The sequence below is a fragment of the Panthera onca genome, chromosome B1 (genome assembly GCF_046562875.1).
Source record: "Panthera onca isolate mPanOnc1 chromosome B1, mPanOnc1 haplotype 2, whole genome shotgun sequence".
Taxonomy (NCBI): Eukaryota; Metazoa; Chordata; class Mammalia; order Carnivora; family Felidae; genus Panthera; species Panthera onca.
In genome coordinates this window covers 3648754-3667103 of record NC_138342.1, presented here as the reverse complement: position 1 = coordinate 3667103, position 18350 = coordinate 3648754, and the positions used below count along the sequence as shown (strand labels likewise).

General features: G+C 56.3%; 1 protein-coding gene across 9 annotated transcripts in view; it reads right to left on the bottom strand.

The window, feature by feature from the left end:
• The window catches only part of AFAP1 (actin filament associated protein 1), a 146216-nt gene that overhangs the window by 37518 nt on the left and 90348 nt on the right, over positions 1 to 18350 (bottom strand). For all 9 annotated transcript variants that reach the window (XM_060655485.3, XM_060655490.3, XM_060655489.3 and 6 more), the window contains 3 exons: positions 8772 to 8867; positions 7062 to 7143; positions 1574 to 1723 (listed from right to left, as the gene is read on the bottom strand). In XM_060655485.3, coding sequence (XP_060511468.1) covers positions 1574 to 1723; positions 7062 to 7143; positions 8772 to 8867 — 328 coding nt within the window. The remainder of the gene's footprint in view (positions 1 to 1573; positions 1724 to 7061; positions 7144 to 8771; positions 8868 to 18350) is intronic.

The following is an 18350-nucleotide window of genomic DNA, read 5'->3' as shown; positions in this document are numbered from 1 at the left end:
TGTTTCCTTTTTTGGATGGCTCCCTCCTTGCATTTCTAATCCCTAACTCCCCTCCAGGGCCAGTGCGAAAGGAGGGACAGTCCCACACCACCCAGAGACTCTTGCCGCACCAAGAAAGTCAGAGGCAAAAGGGAAACAGCATCCTGGCGTCACCCCTCTGTGCTAGAGCCCCGCCCCCACCCCTGCTGTAACTTCAACAAGGTGATGCCCCCGCCTTCACGTAGGGCAGTGGACACAGCGTCAGTCAGCCCGCCCCTATGACCCCGCTGCCATTTGCCAAGTTCGGGGACCTGAATGCACGGGCTCCTAGACCCTTGGCCTCCTTCGGCTGCCAGGGCGCTCCCCGACAATCCAGAGATGGCAGCTTAACGGGACCTCCCGAGAGGACCCCCCAGCCGGCTTCCACGGCACGTGCGCCACCACCCAGGGTTGCCCCGGCCTGACGAAGGACGGGTCTCTACAGGGCCCGCGGAAGCCTCATGCGGGTGGCCTCCTCGAACCCCGACTGTCAAGGCCAGAAGGGAGCCGGGACTCCCCGTGACCTGCCCTCGGGGTACGGCACGTGCCTGCGTCCGGCACTCTGCAGCCTGCCCCTCCGCCACAGCGCTACCTGTCCCTAGCGTCCTCCCGGCACACGGCTCGCGCCCTGGCACGCGGCAGCTGCTGAATTAACTTCCCCTTGTCTGTATGGCCAACTCGGGCACTTGGGGCGGCATTCCCAGTAAAGCCCGATACCCCGGGCAGATGGATGCTCGCGGAGAGAGGGGTGAACAGGGCGAGTCTGCAAAGGGAGGGGACCAGGGACCTGCAGGGACAGAACCCTGGATGTGCCGCGGCTCTACGAGCACCCACGGCCTACCCTCGGTTCCTAATAGAGGCCAAAGCCCCGCCGTCCGGCTTTCGGTGCTGTTCTCCTGAGAACGGCTGCACGGTGGCCAAGGAAACAGGACACCTGTCCAACCTCACCCGCCACTTGTCCCCAGAGGCTGCCCTACCGGGCCTCCACCTGGCCAGGGTCCCTGTGACACTCTCCCGCTGTGCCGGCTTCCCTCCTCTGTCACCAGGCCGCGCTGCACGTCTCCTCCCGTGACTCCTTGTTCACACGGGAGGGCCGGGGCCGCTTTGCGGGTGCCCACCCCTTCCTGGACAGGGCAGCCCCTCAGAAGGGACTTGAGGTGACGGGCTGAGCGACAGCACCGCCAGGATGCTCGTTCTACCGCTGTAGCCCGGGGGGAACGCCAGCGGTAACCCCACGCATGCCGCTCCGAGCCCCACGCTCCCTCCTTCGCTCGCCAAGGCACGTGTGCCCCAGCTCAGAAATGCTTAAAAGGACTCTGGGAGAATTTCACGGGATCACAGCAAGAATTTGTTTTTCATCTTGAAAGAACCTCGGAGATCGTCTCAAACCCCGGCACGATCTTTTATTAATAAGCGGCAGAAACGTAGCGCCTTTTCCACCATTCAGATGATCACAAGCCCGAATGGGAAAAGCCCGCGCGATGCAGAGGCAACTCCAGGAAAGAAGGACACAAGTGGGGTGAGCGCCGCTCCCGGCCGGGGAACCCCGGCTTACCGCACGTGGGGACGTCCTCCTCCGCGGACGAGGTCTGCTCATCCGTCGAGGGCTTTTTCTTCCCCAAGCTGATGATCTTGGTGATCTTCTTCCCAGTGACTTTAGACACGGTTCCCTTGGTCTCTGATTTGGAACTTTTCTTCCTCTTAACTGTTAAGAGTGACGATGGAAATGAGAGAGAGAGAGTGTCAGTTGTAGACTTTAACGGAAAAAATTAGGGACAGAGCATAAATCGCAGTCCATTGTATTTTCCTCAATTTGTACTCATTGAGCACCTGCTATGAGCCGACTGCTGGTGTGGACACAAAAGAATACAGCAAACAGGTGTTCAGAAGGAGTGTATGTGCTAGCGACGATGCACATGGGTGTGCAAGCACGTGTACACACGCACACATGCAGTCACACACAGAGGAGGCCTGATGGCAGCCGGGCCCGCGCGGTCTACACCGGGGTGACGTGGACAGGCCCCGGGTGGTGGGCAAGCCGCCTGGAGGGGCGACTTTGAACCGCCAGCTGGGAGACGAGGAAGCAGCCGGACCAAGCGAGAGCCTTCTGGGCAGGGGGAGCGTCAGGAACATGGAGGCTGTGAGGCTGGAGGGAGGGATGGAAAGAAGCAGAGCGGCCTGGGGAGGGGCTGGCGGAGGGACAGGGGGACGCAGGTCCTCCCCAGTCCCAGGAGCCCTCCACCAGCCCCTCACCCTCCCCAGAACGCCCAGGACGGCAGCTGCCATCTGAGCCCATTACGCTCTGCTTTGGCCTGCACGGCATGAAGTTACGAGGTCGCAAATGTACCAGATACGCCAAATACGCAGACGCTGTGCACCAAAATGACTTCCGGCTCCCCTTGGGAAACAGCAACACCTGGCAACTTGGGACCCCCGTCTGGGATCTCGCAGGGATCGGAAGGTGCGTGAGAAAGCGCACCCGGAACCGGGGGCCAAGGAAGACCTTTCCTCCCACGGCAACTGTGCAAAGGAGAGGTCACTCACCCCCATCACCTGAGGGCCACTGCGTGCCCGGTCCTGGATCCAAGGGGAAAAGGCACCTTTGCCAGAATCGCACAGGACGATGAGCCTCCGGGAGGGGCAAGTGTGGCTTCACTACGGAGGGGGGTGGGCCGGGAGAGGGGCTCCCCATCGCCCTCCTGGTGTCGCCCTGTCCAGGGTGACTCGAGCCTCCCGATCTGTAACCCACAAGGGGTCTTTTGACAATGTAATGAAAGTGAGGAACTCTCTCCCCTCCTGCTCATCCTGGGCCCAAAGGAACATACCTTAAACACACACAGAATAATTTCAGAGACAGGGGACTGGGGGATGAGGGATTACAACCCTAAGCCTCATTCCTAAAGGCCCCTGTAACACAGACTGACACGATCGCTCTCTGGACGGGGGTGGGCGAGGGGGTTGGGTAGTTCTCACTCCTCCAGTCCCAATCTGCCATCCGTGAGACACCAGGCACAGGCCCACGTCCCACCTGGCCCTGGGGACACTAGGCGCGGGCCCACGTCCCAGCTGACCCATGGGACACCAGGGGCAGGCTCACATCCCACCTGGCCCTGGGGACACCAGGCACGGGCCCACATCCCAGTCCCACCCGGTCTGCTCTCGCACTCCCTGGCCCGGCAGACTCAGCACCATCCCGAGTTCGAGTCACTTTGTGTTCACCGTTATTGCCTCTCTAGAAAGAAACGACAGATGAAAGACAAGAAGCCAAGCCAAACTTCTGGGTAAACACAGCCTTTGTTCCAGACTGAAAGTAGGTGCCCCCCAGAACCCCTGCATTGAAGCTCCAAGCCCAGCGCAGCTGTATTTGGTGATGGGGTTACAGGATCATAAGGGTGGGGCCCTGATCCCGCAGCATCAGTGCCCTTCTTAATAAGAGACTGAATATATTAAAAAAAATAAATAAATAAAATAAAAAAATAAAAAAAAATAAAAAAAAAAAATAAGAGACTGAACGCGGAAGAAAGGCCCCGTGAGGACACAGCGGGAGGCGGCCGTCTGCAAGCCAGGAAGAGGCCCTTGCCAGCAGACAGCTCTGATGGCACCTCCAGGTAGGGCTCCCGCCTGCGGACCGTGAGAAATGAACATGCGTGCTTTCCGCCTCCAGGCTGTGGTATCTCGTGAAGCCTTGGTGTGACACAGGCGCATGGATGGAGCACAGGACAAGCACCCCGCCTCCCCTACGCTCTCTCAGCACCTGCCCCTCCTCTCTTCAAATAACACACCAAGAACCTGTCGCCATCTTGGTGGACTGGCACATTCCCACCCCACCCCCCACCCCCAGCTACCCCCAGACGTGGGCGTCCGCGGTCGGGACAACTCTGTCATTGTGCTTTCCGTGTGGCCACACCGAAGCGTTTCAGAAGAGCTTCGAGACCACCTCTGACCGCAGTCCCGTTCAAACTGAGCTTTGAAAGGAAGACGCTCCCGGCGCGCCCTGAACACCCCCTTCCGCAGAGCTTGGGGAGCACACGGAGTTCTTCCTTGTGGCTCAAAGCGAAGACGTTACATTTACTTCTGACTCTACCAGCATTTTCTCCTGCTGGGGAAGGACCTGACCACCAAGAAAAGACCCGATGCTTCTAATTCCCTGAAGGACCACTGATTAATTTTTTACAAAAGCAGAAGGGACTCCCTGGAAGGAAGAGCCAAAGTATGTAGGGACGTGAGAATGTGTTGATGCTACTCGCTACACAGAAGGCAGGATTTGACACACGTAATGGAATTACGAAGACACCTCCAAGACTCAGAACTCTCCAATAAATTCAGAGACCAGGAAAGCCGCAGGGTCCAAACGTCACACGCCGTCAGTGCTTGGCAGGCAGTGAGGGACAGACCACCGAAGCAAAGCCAACTCCCAGCATTTTTAAAGCCATAAATATCATCAGCCCAGACACATCCCTACGGCCAGTGGAGAACCTGAGTCACAAGATGGCTAGGGATATGGGGAGCTGTGTTGAAATCTCTCGACTGCAAATCGGTCATGAGCGAGAAGGTGGGTGGTTAGGTACAGATATATTCTCTCCCCCTCTCTCTCTCCACACACACACACACACACACACACGTATATTCTCTAACACGTATACACAGACGTTCGTATCATTCTGTGAACCTAATTTCCAGCAGGGACCCAGGAGAGGAAATGGCAAACAAGGACAGAGACCAACAACGTGTGCCGTGCCTCAACGTCCGAGCAGGGACCAGAGATTGTATGTTATTCTGTTTTGGGGCAAAGTGTAAAGACTGCTTTCCGGGCTTTGATTACACATAATGTGCCCACGGAAGACACAGATGATACCTTCCACCGAGTACCTTCCGACGGAGAAGACTAAAATTACACCCAGACACGCCCGAGCTAGGGAATCGCAGGGGCAAAGGCAGAGGTCGTGACCTTCCGGCGCAAAGCTTGTGGTATCGCAGCAGGCCGGCTTACTTGGGTTTTAACATTCTTAGTGCCTGGATTGCTATTTGGTTTAAGGGGACTTCCTTTCAGAGCTGGGAGACGCCTGCTCGGCACAGCGCACTTGAGCTGGGTGGGCGGACCGCTCCCCTGGGAAGCCAAGGTCACGGGGCTGCGAGCACACAGGCCGTTGGCTTTGCACAGGGGAAACGTCCCCACGACCCACAAATCCCAGCCTCCTCTCAGGCCACACACCCCGGGAAGGACACAAGCCACAGGCTGGGAGAGACTACACGCAAAACACACTGATAAAGGACTCATATTCAAAACATTAAAGAACTCTCTAGAGTCCATAATATGAACAAAAACCCAATACAAATACAGGCAAAAGATCCGGGCAGACGTGTCTTCGGGTGCGATGTGGCTGGCAAATGAGCACGTTAAAAATGCTCAATTAACATGGCTGGTCTTCAGGGAAGTGCAAGTTCAAGCCACAACTACGTAGCTCCCCACACCCACAGAAAGGGCCGAAATATATAGAACAAAACAAAATGACAGCGGCAAGGTGGTGAGAATGCTACACGCCTGACAAGCCACGCCCCTAGATTTTTATCCAACAGAAACGAAAACCTGTTGCGAATGTCTAGGACAGCCTTACTCACTGCGCGCAAGCCTGGAAACCCCCAGCTGTCCAGGCGGTGGGGGGATACCCAAGCCGTGGTCCGCACACACCGGCATGCGGCTCGGCCACACAGAGGAGCAGACTGTGGGGTGTGCCACGGTGTGGGCGCAGGTGCAGGGCGCTGAGCTAGACAGAGAGGCCAGACCCAAAGGCCGCGTGCCGCCTGATTCCACCCGCAGGGCCTTCTGGAGAGGACACGACACGCGCCAGTGGCTGCCGGGGGCTCGAGGGAGCGTTTCGGGGTCACAGAAACGCTCCACATCCTGACCGCGGTGATGGTTAGAGGCCCGTGTTTGTCTCAGCTCGAAGAGCCATGTGCCAAAAAGCGTGGATTTTACTGCACACGTTTACGCCTTGTGAAGCTGACTCAGAAAAAGAGAATTCAAACTCCACACGCCCACGTTCACGGCAGCTCCATTCACGACGGCCAAAACGCGGAGGAGCCCAAGTGTCTGCTGATGGAGGAACGGATAAACCCAGCCTGGTCCGTCCAGACAAAGGGATGGCAGGCAGCCTTAAGAGGAAGGGCACCTTGACAGCTGCTCCCATGCAGACGGACCCCGAGGACATCGTGGTGAGTGAAACAAGCCGGCCACGAAGGGACAGTACCGTACGGCCGCACTCATGTGCGCTTCCTCGAGCTGTCAGGCTCACAGACACAGAAGGGAAAACGGTGGGCACAGGGGCTCAAGGAGGGCAGGGGAGCCACTGCTTCCGGGGGACAGAGCGCCAGTCTCACGAGACGAGAAGAGCCCTGGACGGGGATGGTGGGCGGCGGCACCAAGTCCGTGAGCGTCCTTAACGCGGCCGAGGTGGACGCAAAATGGTCGACGTGGTCAATTTTATGTCGTGTGTATTGAACCACGGCTTACACAAACGGTTTTTACGCGAAGGTGAATAAAAGACGTTTTCGGAACCTCTGATTTCAAATGACCAGAAGTCTGTGAGCCTGGCCTTGGCGTCCCGCACAGGGGACGCTGGGAAGGGCCCTCACGCAGCGGGAAGGCTTGCTTGGGCTCTTGGGCTACGTGCAGGTGACGTGGAGCGGGCCACGGGCTGCCGGCCACACTGCCCACCCGCTCTTCACGGACACTCAGGTCTCCCCACTGCAAATTCCTCTTGGCGATACATCAGGTCCGGGAGCCCGAAGGTTTAAATATGCGCAGGGCACCCGCAGGACGATGGGGAAAAACCGAGGCCAGGGCTCGGCAGGACGGCAGGCGAACACATGGGCTCGCATCGTCCAAGGGGGTTTCCGTGCACTTCTGGGCGATGACACACGCGACCGAGCCACCGAGCAGATGGTCTCAGAGTTCACAGAGCCGACTGCAGTTTCTTAAATTGTGTTTCTCACTTTGGTTTTTGCTTTGTGGTTTACGTGTTTTCGGCACGAGCAGAACTCACCTTGTTCTTTTCCATTACACACGGTGATTCCGTTTTCGGTAGCGCCCTCCCCGTCGGAGCTCGGCCTCTCAGAAGACAGTTTCTGTGAGGGCACAAAGGACCAAGTTACGCTCACGGTGGTTCACGCTGGCCGAGTGACGCATCCCGGGTCAGTCAAAAGCCCTCTCCGCAGTGGGAGGAAGCGCGGGCCAAGTTCGCGACAGCCCAGAAGGAGCCGGGGCTCGAGCACGGGGACGCACGGCTGGCCGGCTCGCTGCTACGGCTCCCAGACGGCGGGGAAGAGGGAAGAACTCGCCAAGGAGGCGCTCTACACCGCCCCTCGCCCACGTCACCTCTTGCAAGCAATTCTGAAAAACATTCAGATTGCAAAAGGACATTCCCCTCACCAAGCCTCACCGAGCCACAGGATCCTCCCAGAAATAAACAGCCCACCACCCATCTCCTTTCTTCCTGTCGCCTGCCAATTATGGGGGAAGGTCAAAGATCTGCTCGTAACAAACACTCCGAGGACACACAGAGCCCAGCCGCTGTCAAAAGCACCCAAGGGCACACGCGCATCTGCGCAATCGTTTGCGTCCGGCATCTGCCGTGTCCCAATGTCTGGGCGAGGCCTGTGAGGTTAATTTTACGTGTCAACTTGGAGGCGGTGGGTGGGGTGGATGAGACTAACATTGAAATCAGTGGTCTGTGAGTAAGCAGACTGCCCCACTACGGTGTGGGTGGGCCTCACCCAATCAGGTGAAGGTCTGCACCGCGCAGAAAGACCAGCCTTCCCCAGCAAGGGAGGATTCTCCAGAAGACTGCCCGCAGACTTCACCTCCAGCCCGCAGACCTACACCGTACATTTTGGACTTGTCAGCCTCCGTGGTCACATAAGCCAATTCCTCATCACAAATCTCCTCACGTATAAATGAGTGTGTACTTGTGGGTGTGTATCTGTGCACATACACACATGATCTTATCTAAAACATTTTATATTTAAATTTTGTATGTTGATAACGCACACAGCCTGTCAGTTCTGCTTCCGGCAGAATCCAGACTAAAACGAGAAGAGACAAAGAAGGATCCATTCCCTGGCAGTGGGGGCCAGACAGGGGGGACTCAGAAGCTTCCCGGGACCCGGGCTACCCACAGAAGACCGCCTGGCCTCCACGCAAACGAGATCTCCGCGCGAGCAGACACAGGAAGCACGGCCAGAGGGGGCCGGGCGTGTGCGCCACAGCGATGGGCTTACACGTTTCTGGCAAGAAAGGCCGACCCTCCGGCCCCCGTGCGGGGCGCTCGCTGCGTCTTCCCACGGGTGAAACGCACGCGGAGCAGAGAGGGAACGCACCCCGGTCTGCAGGGAATGATCGTATCCCGGGTCTTCGGGAAGGCGCACTTGTGTGGCGCCTGCTGGATTCCAGACACACACAGACAGAGCGGCACGCAGAACAGCCGCGTCACAGCCACGACCTCGAGCGGCTCCAGTCCATTAACACCTTCAGCCCCATTTCCGCGTCTGTCGCTGGGAACCTCAAACCGACCGTGCAGTCTACGAAGTGACTGGCTCGGGCTTCGCACGGAGTAGGCACTGGAGGCGCAAGCAGCTGAACTGCATTTTCTCTCCCAACCTTAAGTGCTCGAATCCTCAGAGGATGTCGCCAAAACTTTGAGGGAGGCCTCCATCGGCTGCAGGAGCACCGCTCCCGGGAAGAAACACGCCCTTACCTTCTCCAGCTCCGTCTTGTGCACCGGGGAGCTCGAGGGCGGAGGCCCCTCTGAATCCGCTGGGCCGCTGCAGCCACTGTAGACCTCTCGGATCACCTGTAAGAGGTGCAGACACGCCTGAGCTCTCGCAAAGGCAGGGACACGTGGCGTGGGAGGAAAACCCGTGGGCGCGAAAGCACGTGGCTTTAAGCCCTAAGACGCCGTCTGTTCACTCACTCACCCACCAGACGCGTCTCTGATCCTGGACTGACACAGGCCATGCCCTGTGTTCACGGGCCTTCCCGTCCAGGATTATCTAGAGATCACGGCGGACAAGGGCTCTTGTTCCCCCCAACATGAAGGGAAACCCCCCAAACACGAAGGGAAAGTAAGACAGCAGAAGGGCCCAAAGACCGGAAGGTGATGTTTACCAAAAGGGGAGTGGCTGATCTGTAAGATCCGGGGGCCTCGCTGGGGTGACACGTAAGCCGGGAGTCGAACGGCCAGAAGGATGTGGCCACGTGAGGAACTGGCGGAAAAGGCGCCCAGGCAGAGGGACCAACGGGTGCAAAGGCCCCGTGGCGGATGTGAAGCGTTTCAGGACGGCACCTGGTACCGTGTGGCAGAGACGGGGGAGAGGCCACCAGGAGGGTCACGGAGCACGCTCAGGCCAGCGAGGGGGGCTGGGTTTGTGCAGTGAGAAGCCCAGGGGTGACGGGATTGACTTTCTGAGAAGCGGTACATGGGCCCCCGTGCCCAACTGCCTGGGTTTTCGTCCCGCCCTGCATCTTGGGCAAACCGGTGACCTATTCTGTGCTTCAGCGTTCCCACCGGCCACGCAGACACGCGACGGCCCCACCTGTGAGACTGAAATGGCCGGAGGCAGTGCCTGAAACGGGGAGCATGCCCCGGCAGAAGAGCTAGACGCTCGCGGGCTGCAGAGGGAGGAACACAGACAAGTACAAGGAAAGGAGTCGGGCCGTCGTGCGGCGGCTCGGGGGACAGAAGGGGGCAGTGCAGGCTGGGGCGATGGCAGGAAGGAGCTGAACGGCGGCCTCTGGAAGATTCTGGAGAACCAGCAGGCCCTGCCGGTGGGTGGGGCAGGAGGGAGGTGCCCACTCCAAGGCGGCTGAGTGCTGCCATTTACTCCGACGACGGGGGAGGCGGAGAGCAGCAGCGGGTGGGGGGGAAGCGAGGCGGGTGAGTGGAAGCAAAGGCAAGCTTCCAGACAGAGCTGGAAGTGAACTAGGCAGTCAGGGGAGAAGAGCCCGGGGGTGGGGGGTGTGAGTCGCCAGAGGGAGGGCAGACAGAGCAGGACGCAGGTCCAGGAGGAGGACCAGAGCCGGTCAGCACTTGGGGGCTGAGCCAAAGGGGCGAGGCTCGTGCAAGAATGAGCTGGAGCGGCCAGGGAAGCGGGGGCGAGGCGGGAGGGTGCAGCTCCCCGGAGCACGGAGGAGGACAGAGAAAGCCCCTCTGCTGGGGGCGGGGAGTGACCGAGGGGCTCCCGGGGAGGAGGCGAGCAGAAGAGGGTCTTCCAGAGGCGGCAGGAGGGCGGGGTCCGGAGAAGGCAGGGGGACACAGAGAGGCCGGCGTATCTGGTGGCAGGAGTCTGGGGACGCTCCTGTCTGGCCGGCTCCGTCTTCTCAGCGAAATGTGAAGCCAGAACCTCAGCTACCAGCTCGAGGCCCCGACCTCGCTGAGCCTCCGCTTCCTCACCGGCAAAGGAGGGAGGGTCAGGGTGGCCTGTCCCGCCATGTACACGGCTGTGATTAAATTAAGAGAAAACGAGACCCGCTCCGCAAAATGCCTGAGCCGGCACCCGGCACGCGGTGCTGCTCCGGTCATCGTCACCGTCACCACGGGGAGCGTCCTCACCATTGACACCGACGGCTCAGAGGGGCTCCCGCCCTCGACGGACGGGTGTGGTGATCCTCAGCCCCGCCAGTGCTCACAGCGCCCCCGCGGTCACCCGCCGTCCCCTCCATCACCACTGAGCTCCAGCAGTGAGCTGGACGTGGCTGTGGTCACCGGGGATGTGCAGCGAACAGGACAGACCGGGATCCGGGGCGGCGGGCCGTGCATTCCGGTAAGGCAGAAGTCAGCCGGCGGTTCCTTCAAAACGTCTTCTGTTCCTTTTGGAACTAAACTGCAATTTGAGTCCGACCCAAGCACCTTCGGGGCAGAACTGAAGTGCCAAAGCCCCAGATATCCTGGTAGGGGTTTTGCAACGGGATCTCAGCACACATGCCCAAACTCGCCGCCTTGCACTGATGCCGGGATGAGCGCCAGGAACCCGCAGGAGCCCAGGATACCGCGGCCAGCCATTTTCCTGCTCAGCCGTTTTATGAGAAAACTATCAAGCAAGGTACACGTTTGGGGCTAAAATAGGAAAAAGGAAGAAGAAAGAAAAGCCCAGAGAACTTGCTGCCACAGTTTTTTTTTTTTTCCCCTTGTCGGTTGTGAGCTGTGAAAGCATCACCGAAGCGACACGAATCGACCCGGGCCTTCCGGACACCCCAGTCTCTGTCCGTGCTGACTCCGCTCCTGCTGCCCTGTGCCAGGCCTCTGTCCCCACACCTCCCCTGCGGCTTTATCAGATCTGTAGTCGACAAGGCAAATTTTCATTCGATCCAAGAACAAGATTCTGTCTTTTCTCAAGGGAAAGAGTACAACGCAGCGCAATCTCCGGGGCCCTGGGGTCAGGCGGCAACGGGGTTTCAACCCCAATGCTACTGCCTTCTCCATACGAGAGGCCGAGTGCCCTCGCCCGGGACATGCAGGACACAAGGCCCCTGGGCCACCACGGGAGGCAGGACCGCAGAACGCGAGGTGCCCAGCCGCGCTCCTGCCAGAGCAGGCAAGCGGCACACGTGGGCTCCCGTCCCCCGTCCCGGTGGCCTGCCCCAGAGGACGCACCACAGGACAACCGTGCCAACCGGCCGGAAGCTCCCAAGTTCGTTTCACACCGCAGAACACAACCTGCAGGAAGCCCCCTCTGGCAAGGCGTTTACGCAAGAAGCAACCGCCCCTTCTCACTCTCGCTCTGTCCGAGGCGGGAGGGCCCACGGCGCCGTGACGCGGCTCCGATGTCCCTCCCGGCCTCCCGGGCGGCCATCCGAACTGTGTGGGGGGAGCTGTGCTCCTCCTCCCGGCCGGATGGGGCTCGTCCTCGGAGCCACATGTCTGGCGTGTGAGCCCCACACGGCGTGTGCAGCGGCACCCCCGTCCTCACGTGCACACGGCTCTCGCACCCCGTGCGCCCACCGGCCCGTGTCTTCCCCTCAGCTGGGCCCGCTTTCCCACATGGGGCTGCATCTTGCTTATGTGGGTCTTCCCAAAGCCGAGCACATAACAGCAACGTAAAAAGTTTGATTGGGAGGCGCCTGGGGGGCTCAGTGCATTGAGCGTCTGGCTCCGGCTCAGGTCGTGATCTCACGGTTCACGGGGCTGAGCCCCGCATCGGGCTCTGTGCCGACAGCGTGAAGCCTGCTTCAGACTCTGTGTCTCCCTCTCTCTCTCTGCCCCTCCCCTGCTCATGTGCTTTCTCTCTCGCTTAAAAATAAACATTTTCAAAAAATTAAAGAAGATCTGATTAAAGATTAAAAAAAAGGAGGGAACAAGGAAATAAAATGGACTTGACGTTTTCTATAGGGAAAGAAAGATGAATGAATGGAATCCAGGGGGAAAGAAAGCGGGCCGTCACATAAAGTAAGTAAACTCTCATGACAGCCTGCCCCCAAGCCTCTGCACAGATTTCTGAAATCCTTGGAGAACAAACAGTTAAAACACGAAAAAGGAGTGTGCAGATAATAGCCACATCTGTGGCACCGACCCCACCCACAGGAGGCTAACCTCCCACTCTCTCCCACTCACCGCACTGTCCCCTCTCCCCTGCTCCACAGCTGGACCCGTTCTGCCCACGAAGGTCCAAGGGACGGCGCACTGACATCGCCAGATGCGGTGGCCTCGCCATCGAGGCCAAGTGGTGTCCTCACCTCTCCTGAGAAGCCTTTCCTAACAAACCCAACCCATGTATCTGCAGGCTTAGAACTCTGCACATAAAGGATGTTCTTTTGTTCTCGACCGACTTCTCCCCGCTCCCCCGACCGAACTTAAATTCCTTGTTCAGAGTGCAGTGTCTCTGGCGATGCCTGGGAAAGAGACGGCATCCAGCAGGCCACAGGGGACCCGGACACACCTGGGGCCAGGCTCGGGGCCATCCGTGGCATCCCGCCGACATGGGATCATTTCCCTTCCCCCAGACTCAACCATAATTACAGCCCAGGTACAGAGAAGGGCACTGTAGAAAAGATGGGGGGTAAGCCGATCTCCTTCCACGGTTTTGACCAACCAGCCAGCTGGATTACTTCCGATTTCTTTTTTGAAACTATCTTTCTGCTCTGATCTCCATTCATTGCCAAACTGCCCCCACACGGTTAATTCAGAAGTAATAAAGAAAGGGTTTATCACCCACGTTGCTCGGATAGCTGCAAATGAAGAGTTCGTATTAATGTGTTTCTTTTTAAAGAGCCACATTCCACGAGAGGTTCAATAGGTATTTAAGAGAACGGGATCCAAATTCAGAATCACAAACCCTTCAGGAAACAAATTGTTATATGTTCTGTGGTATTTTTGTTTGCTTTTAAGCCGAGCCCTCATCTCCAGAAACACAATCTCTGCACATTTTTTAAGGAAACCTGACCACTCCGTTTCTGGGAACATCGGCTGTTGTCTTCTGACTGACCCCTACAAAATGGCTCATGTTTTCAGCATCTGTACACACACACACACACACCCACACCCACACCCAGAGTCAGTTAGTTTTGGCCTGAGCAGCTGGTAACGCACATTGCAGACCAGAGGAAGAGAAACAAACTTGGCCACAATTCTTGAAGAGGCGCGGGGCAGGTCAGGTGCAGACCCCACGAGGCCCTCCTGCTCTCCGCACCTGACAGCGGCCTCAGAGAACGTCAGCTGGGCCATTAAAGCTGCTCTTCAAAATACCAAAAGCCTGGATAATAAGTTTGGGACAACAACACAGCAGTTTCTATTAACAAAGACACGGCCCCTGTTTCACACCACAGTTCACGTCAGAGAGTTGTTTTAGAGTTTCTACACGAGGAACCCTAAGGGGTGACACTTACATTCCAACAGTTTATTACAGTTCTAAGTGTGCATTTGTGTAACTTTTCAGCCTGCCTTTGTGATAATTCTGATCACTATCACCTCCACTTGACAGATAAATGGGAAAGAGTTTGCTGACCTCGAACATCCTGATGGGCTAAAGCCCTTCCGGGAATATATTCCAGATTTCAGAGCCTTCGCTCACGCTCTAACATGCCGTCTCTCAGATAAATGAGGGCTGTTCCTCTTGTGACAGAAGTTCTTTGATTCGGGGGGAAAATCTACTTCAGTCATAAACTTGTGGGCTTGACAATGTGAAATAAAAAGCCACGATGACAGCATTGGCTTATTTCACAGAAAATTATTGTTTCAAAGTTTTAAATCATTTAGAAAAAATAGAACAAAGTTAGAAGACACGGACTAGCTAATTTCCAGACTGTGTGTAAAGTTGCAGCCATCAAGACGACGTGGCACCGGCACGACCACATGCGAGCAGACTAATGAAACAGACGGGAGCCCAGCGGTGGGCCCGCATGCCCACGGTCAATACATTTCCAACCAAGGCAGTTCAGGTCATCAACGGCACTAAAACGACAGACTATCCACATGGAAGAAAATGGATTTTGACCCTTACATCTCATCCCATACACAAAACCAATATATATGGACAAAACCAATGAATCAGAAGTCCTGAAGATGACAGTTAATGACTGTGATCTGAAAAACCCGTGTCGACCTGTGCACCCAGCAACCGCAAAATGCACGTCCCCCAGCACAGACTCAGGGCATTTCCCAACACTGACCGCAAGTCCGCAAACCTCTGCAGTGTGAAATCCTATGAAGTTCCGAGTACAGCGAGATTCAGCTAGAAACTAAAAGAAAATAGATTATTTTTAAAAATCCAAACACGTGGAAAGTGAGCAACGTATTCCCGAATAAATCACTGGTCAAAAAAGAAATCACAACGGACATTAGAAAACATTGTGAACTGAATGACAATAAAAATACAAACATCAGAATGTACAGGACGCAGCTAGACTTTAAAAGTCTCTGCAGAGACTTTACGTGGATGCACGTATATAAGGAAAAGGCTAAGAATCTATTATCTAAGTATGAACTCTGAGAAGTTCATCATTCAACCAAGTCCATAGAAGTCCAAAACTATAAAGAATTAAGCCAAAAGAAAGACGTGGAGAAGAGAACTGAGAACAGAACACCAGAGTACGAGGGTGAAAAACCAACAGAGCCCAAATGTGGCTTCTCGAGAGACCCAGCACAGAGGGGGGCCGTCTGGCAGGGCTGAAGGACAGAAGGCACAGGTGTCTCCATTCTGGTGACTGAAGACAGTAACCGCCACTCTCCCCTTGACAAAGAAGACGAGGTGGATATATTTTTAACACCACCGCAGTTTTCACTCATCACAGAAGGAGGATAGAAATAACCTGGACACATTACGTTCCCACACGGGAAGAGCCCACGGCGAGAAAGCGGTGACCGCGGCCGCCTCCTGACGGGCCGGGCGACGGGAGGCAGGGACGCCCACCGCGGAGGCTGGGGGAGAAACCAGCCACATCCGAGCAGCCGTACGTGGGCCAGCACGATGGTTTAAAGGTCAAGGAGCCCCCAAGACCTCGCGAGCCTGCGCCTCCCGCCCCCCACCAGCCCTCGCCCCTGCGCCCTTACTGGGCGTGCGGGAACAACACGATGGCTGGAGGCGAGGGGGCCGGGTTCGGGGAGGCCCCGTGGGCACACGGGAGGCATCTCGCCGTCCCGAGCGAAGGAGGCTTGGAGGCCGTGATGTGGACGCCCCCAGCTCCGGCCTCGAACGCGTCCGGCTCTCATCCTGATTTTCACACTGCTTCCAGCTGGCGCTCGTACGTCTGCTGAGACCTAGAAGCGGCAGCACCGCGGTAACAGCGAGAACAAACGGCAGCGGAGACGGCAGCTCACACTCGCAGAAGCGCTCGCTGCGTGCCCGGCGCTGTTCTCAACGTGTCCACCTTAACGTACTATTTTATCCTGACAGGTCAGAGAGCAGGCGCCACTAGGACCCTCCTCCCATTTCACAGAGGAGAAAACCGAGGCACAGAGAAGCCAAGTAGCTCATCCAAGGCGCGAAGTGAGGACCGGCTGAGGTCACCACCCAAGGGCGCCTGGGCCTGGGCTCTAGTGACGCCACGTGCCCGACACTGGCGCTCACGTCCTTCTCCCGGCGCTTTTCTATCCACCATCCTGAATTTCGGAAACAGTGGTGAAACTCAAATAAAACTTCCCCCAGATGGCTTTGGAATGCCCTTCACGTCAACTGCCTGCCGGACCACAAAACCAGTCAGATCAGGTATCTTAAATCCTACCGCAAGCACGAGCAGGGGAGGGGCAACCAGAGAGGGAGACGGAATCCGAGGCGGAATCCAGGCCCCGAGCTGTCGGCACAGCGCCCGATGTGGGGCTCGAACCCACGAACGGTGAGATCGCGATCTGACCGAAGTCGGACGCCCAACCGACGGAGCCCCCCAGGTGCCCCTTAAGAAAAGACTTCTAAGCGAAGGACATTTACAAAACGGACAATAGGTGTAAACAGACAGGTCACAGAAACATTAATACGACCATAGGCTCTCAAACCGAGCAAAAGGGTGCTGCTCTGTGTCAGCCGTACGAAGTGAAATGCAGATTAAACTAGATGGAGAGGTGGCCCTTCCCCATCACAGGGCGCATCCCCGATGCTCGCTGACATACGGTGGGCGAGGCTGGGAGACAGGCACTCTGACATCCCGCTGGCGGGAGCCGAGCTGGCACACCTCCTACGGAGAGTGACGTGGCTGTGTATCAAGACTGCGAGTCCTTACGACCTCCGTGCAAGCACTTAGTCTCTCTGGGATGTCAGCCGCCAGGCTGACGAGAGTGCGAGGTGATACACACACTGGGTTCATGATCACAGAATTGTCTGTCACATCCGAAGACTGAAACAACCCAATGTCCATGAATAGGAGAGTATTTTTTTTTAATTGGGGCCTGTTCACACCGTGACACAATACGTACTGGAAAAGAGAAAAAGGAGAGGCTCTATCCCCTAAATTGGAAAAATCTGCCAGACACTCTAGGTGTGCAGGGAAAGAGGCGGAACACTGTGTCTTGTCCGTGGGGGTGGGAATTAAAATGTGCATTTCTACTTGCCTGCATATGCAGATAAAGAAACCCTGGAAGGCCACGCAAGAAATGACTGCTCCCATACATGGCTGGCAGAGGTAGAACTGCACAAGCAAACCCAGGAAACCATTTGTCATGTTCTAGCAAGGTCGGACACGTGCACACACGAAAGCCAGCCGTGCCAACATAGGTATCCACGCCAGAGAAGCCATGCCACGCGAGACCAAGCGGCGTGCACGAGAACGCTCACGGAAGCGCTCCAGGACAGCGACGGGGTGGACAGACCCCGTGGCCGTCGACCCCAGAACAGACATAAAACTGGGAGTGGAAAAAGCAAGCTTCAGGGTACGTGCGGTGTGGAGCCACGTACGTAAACATTTTTAAACGTAAGGAAAAAAAAAATCACTTGTCGTTCACAAGTACATATATAAGTAAAAAAGTATTTTTAAAGTATATCTAGGCAATATTTAGGATAAAAGTTACCTTCGAGGAAGGAGAAATAACTAATGGGGAGGCATGTCCCAATTCTATCTGCAGCAGTTGAGATCTCGAGAAAGAAGATACAAAGGGAAAAGGAAAAGATCTTAGGACCCTCATGAATCTGAGTCACTGTGAATCTACGTTTTTTAAATTTTGAGGTGATACTGACAAGACAGCCAATCTAGTAACAGCGTAGAGAAAGCACTACCCTGACCCTTTCAGTATCTGTTGGCTTTAAAGAAAGAGAACTCCCTCACTGACTCAAGCTAGTTTTGTCTCTGACTCATTTCTAATCAAGACTCCTTAGCTTCTGGGGTGCCTGGGTGGCTCAGTCGGTTGAGCATCCGACTTCAGCTCAGGTCCTGATCTTGCTGTCCGTGAGTTCGAGCCCCGCGTCGGGCTCCGTGCTGACAGCTCGGAGCCTGGAACCCACTTCGGAGTCTGTGTCTCCCTCTCCCTCTGCCCCGCCCCCACTCATGCGCGCGCGCGCGCGCTCTCTCTCTCTCTCTCTCTCTCTCTCTCTCTGTCAAAAATGAATAAACGTTAAAAAATTAAAAAAAAAAAGACTCCTTAGCTTCTGACACTATGTCATACGTCATAGAAGTAAAGCACAAACGTTAAACGGACATAAATCAACTTCAGCTCTTTAGACGAAGGTAACTTACCAGCTATTATTTATTTCCCTTTTGAGAAACATCAGCCAAGCGCTCTCAGAATCTCGCAGTGAAGCTTCCTTCCATTGACCAACAGAGTCATGGCTGTGAGTCAGCTAAGCGCCTCCCATCGGCGTCTCACATCTGGTGCGATAGGACGTGAGACTATTTCCACCCCACTGGCGTCTGACATCTT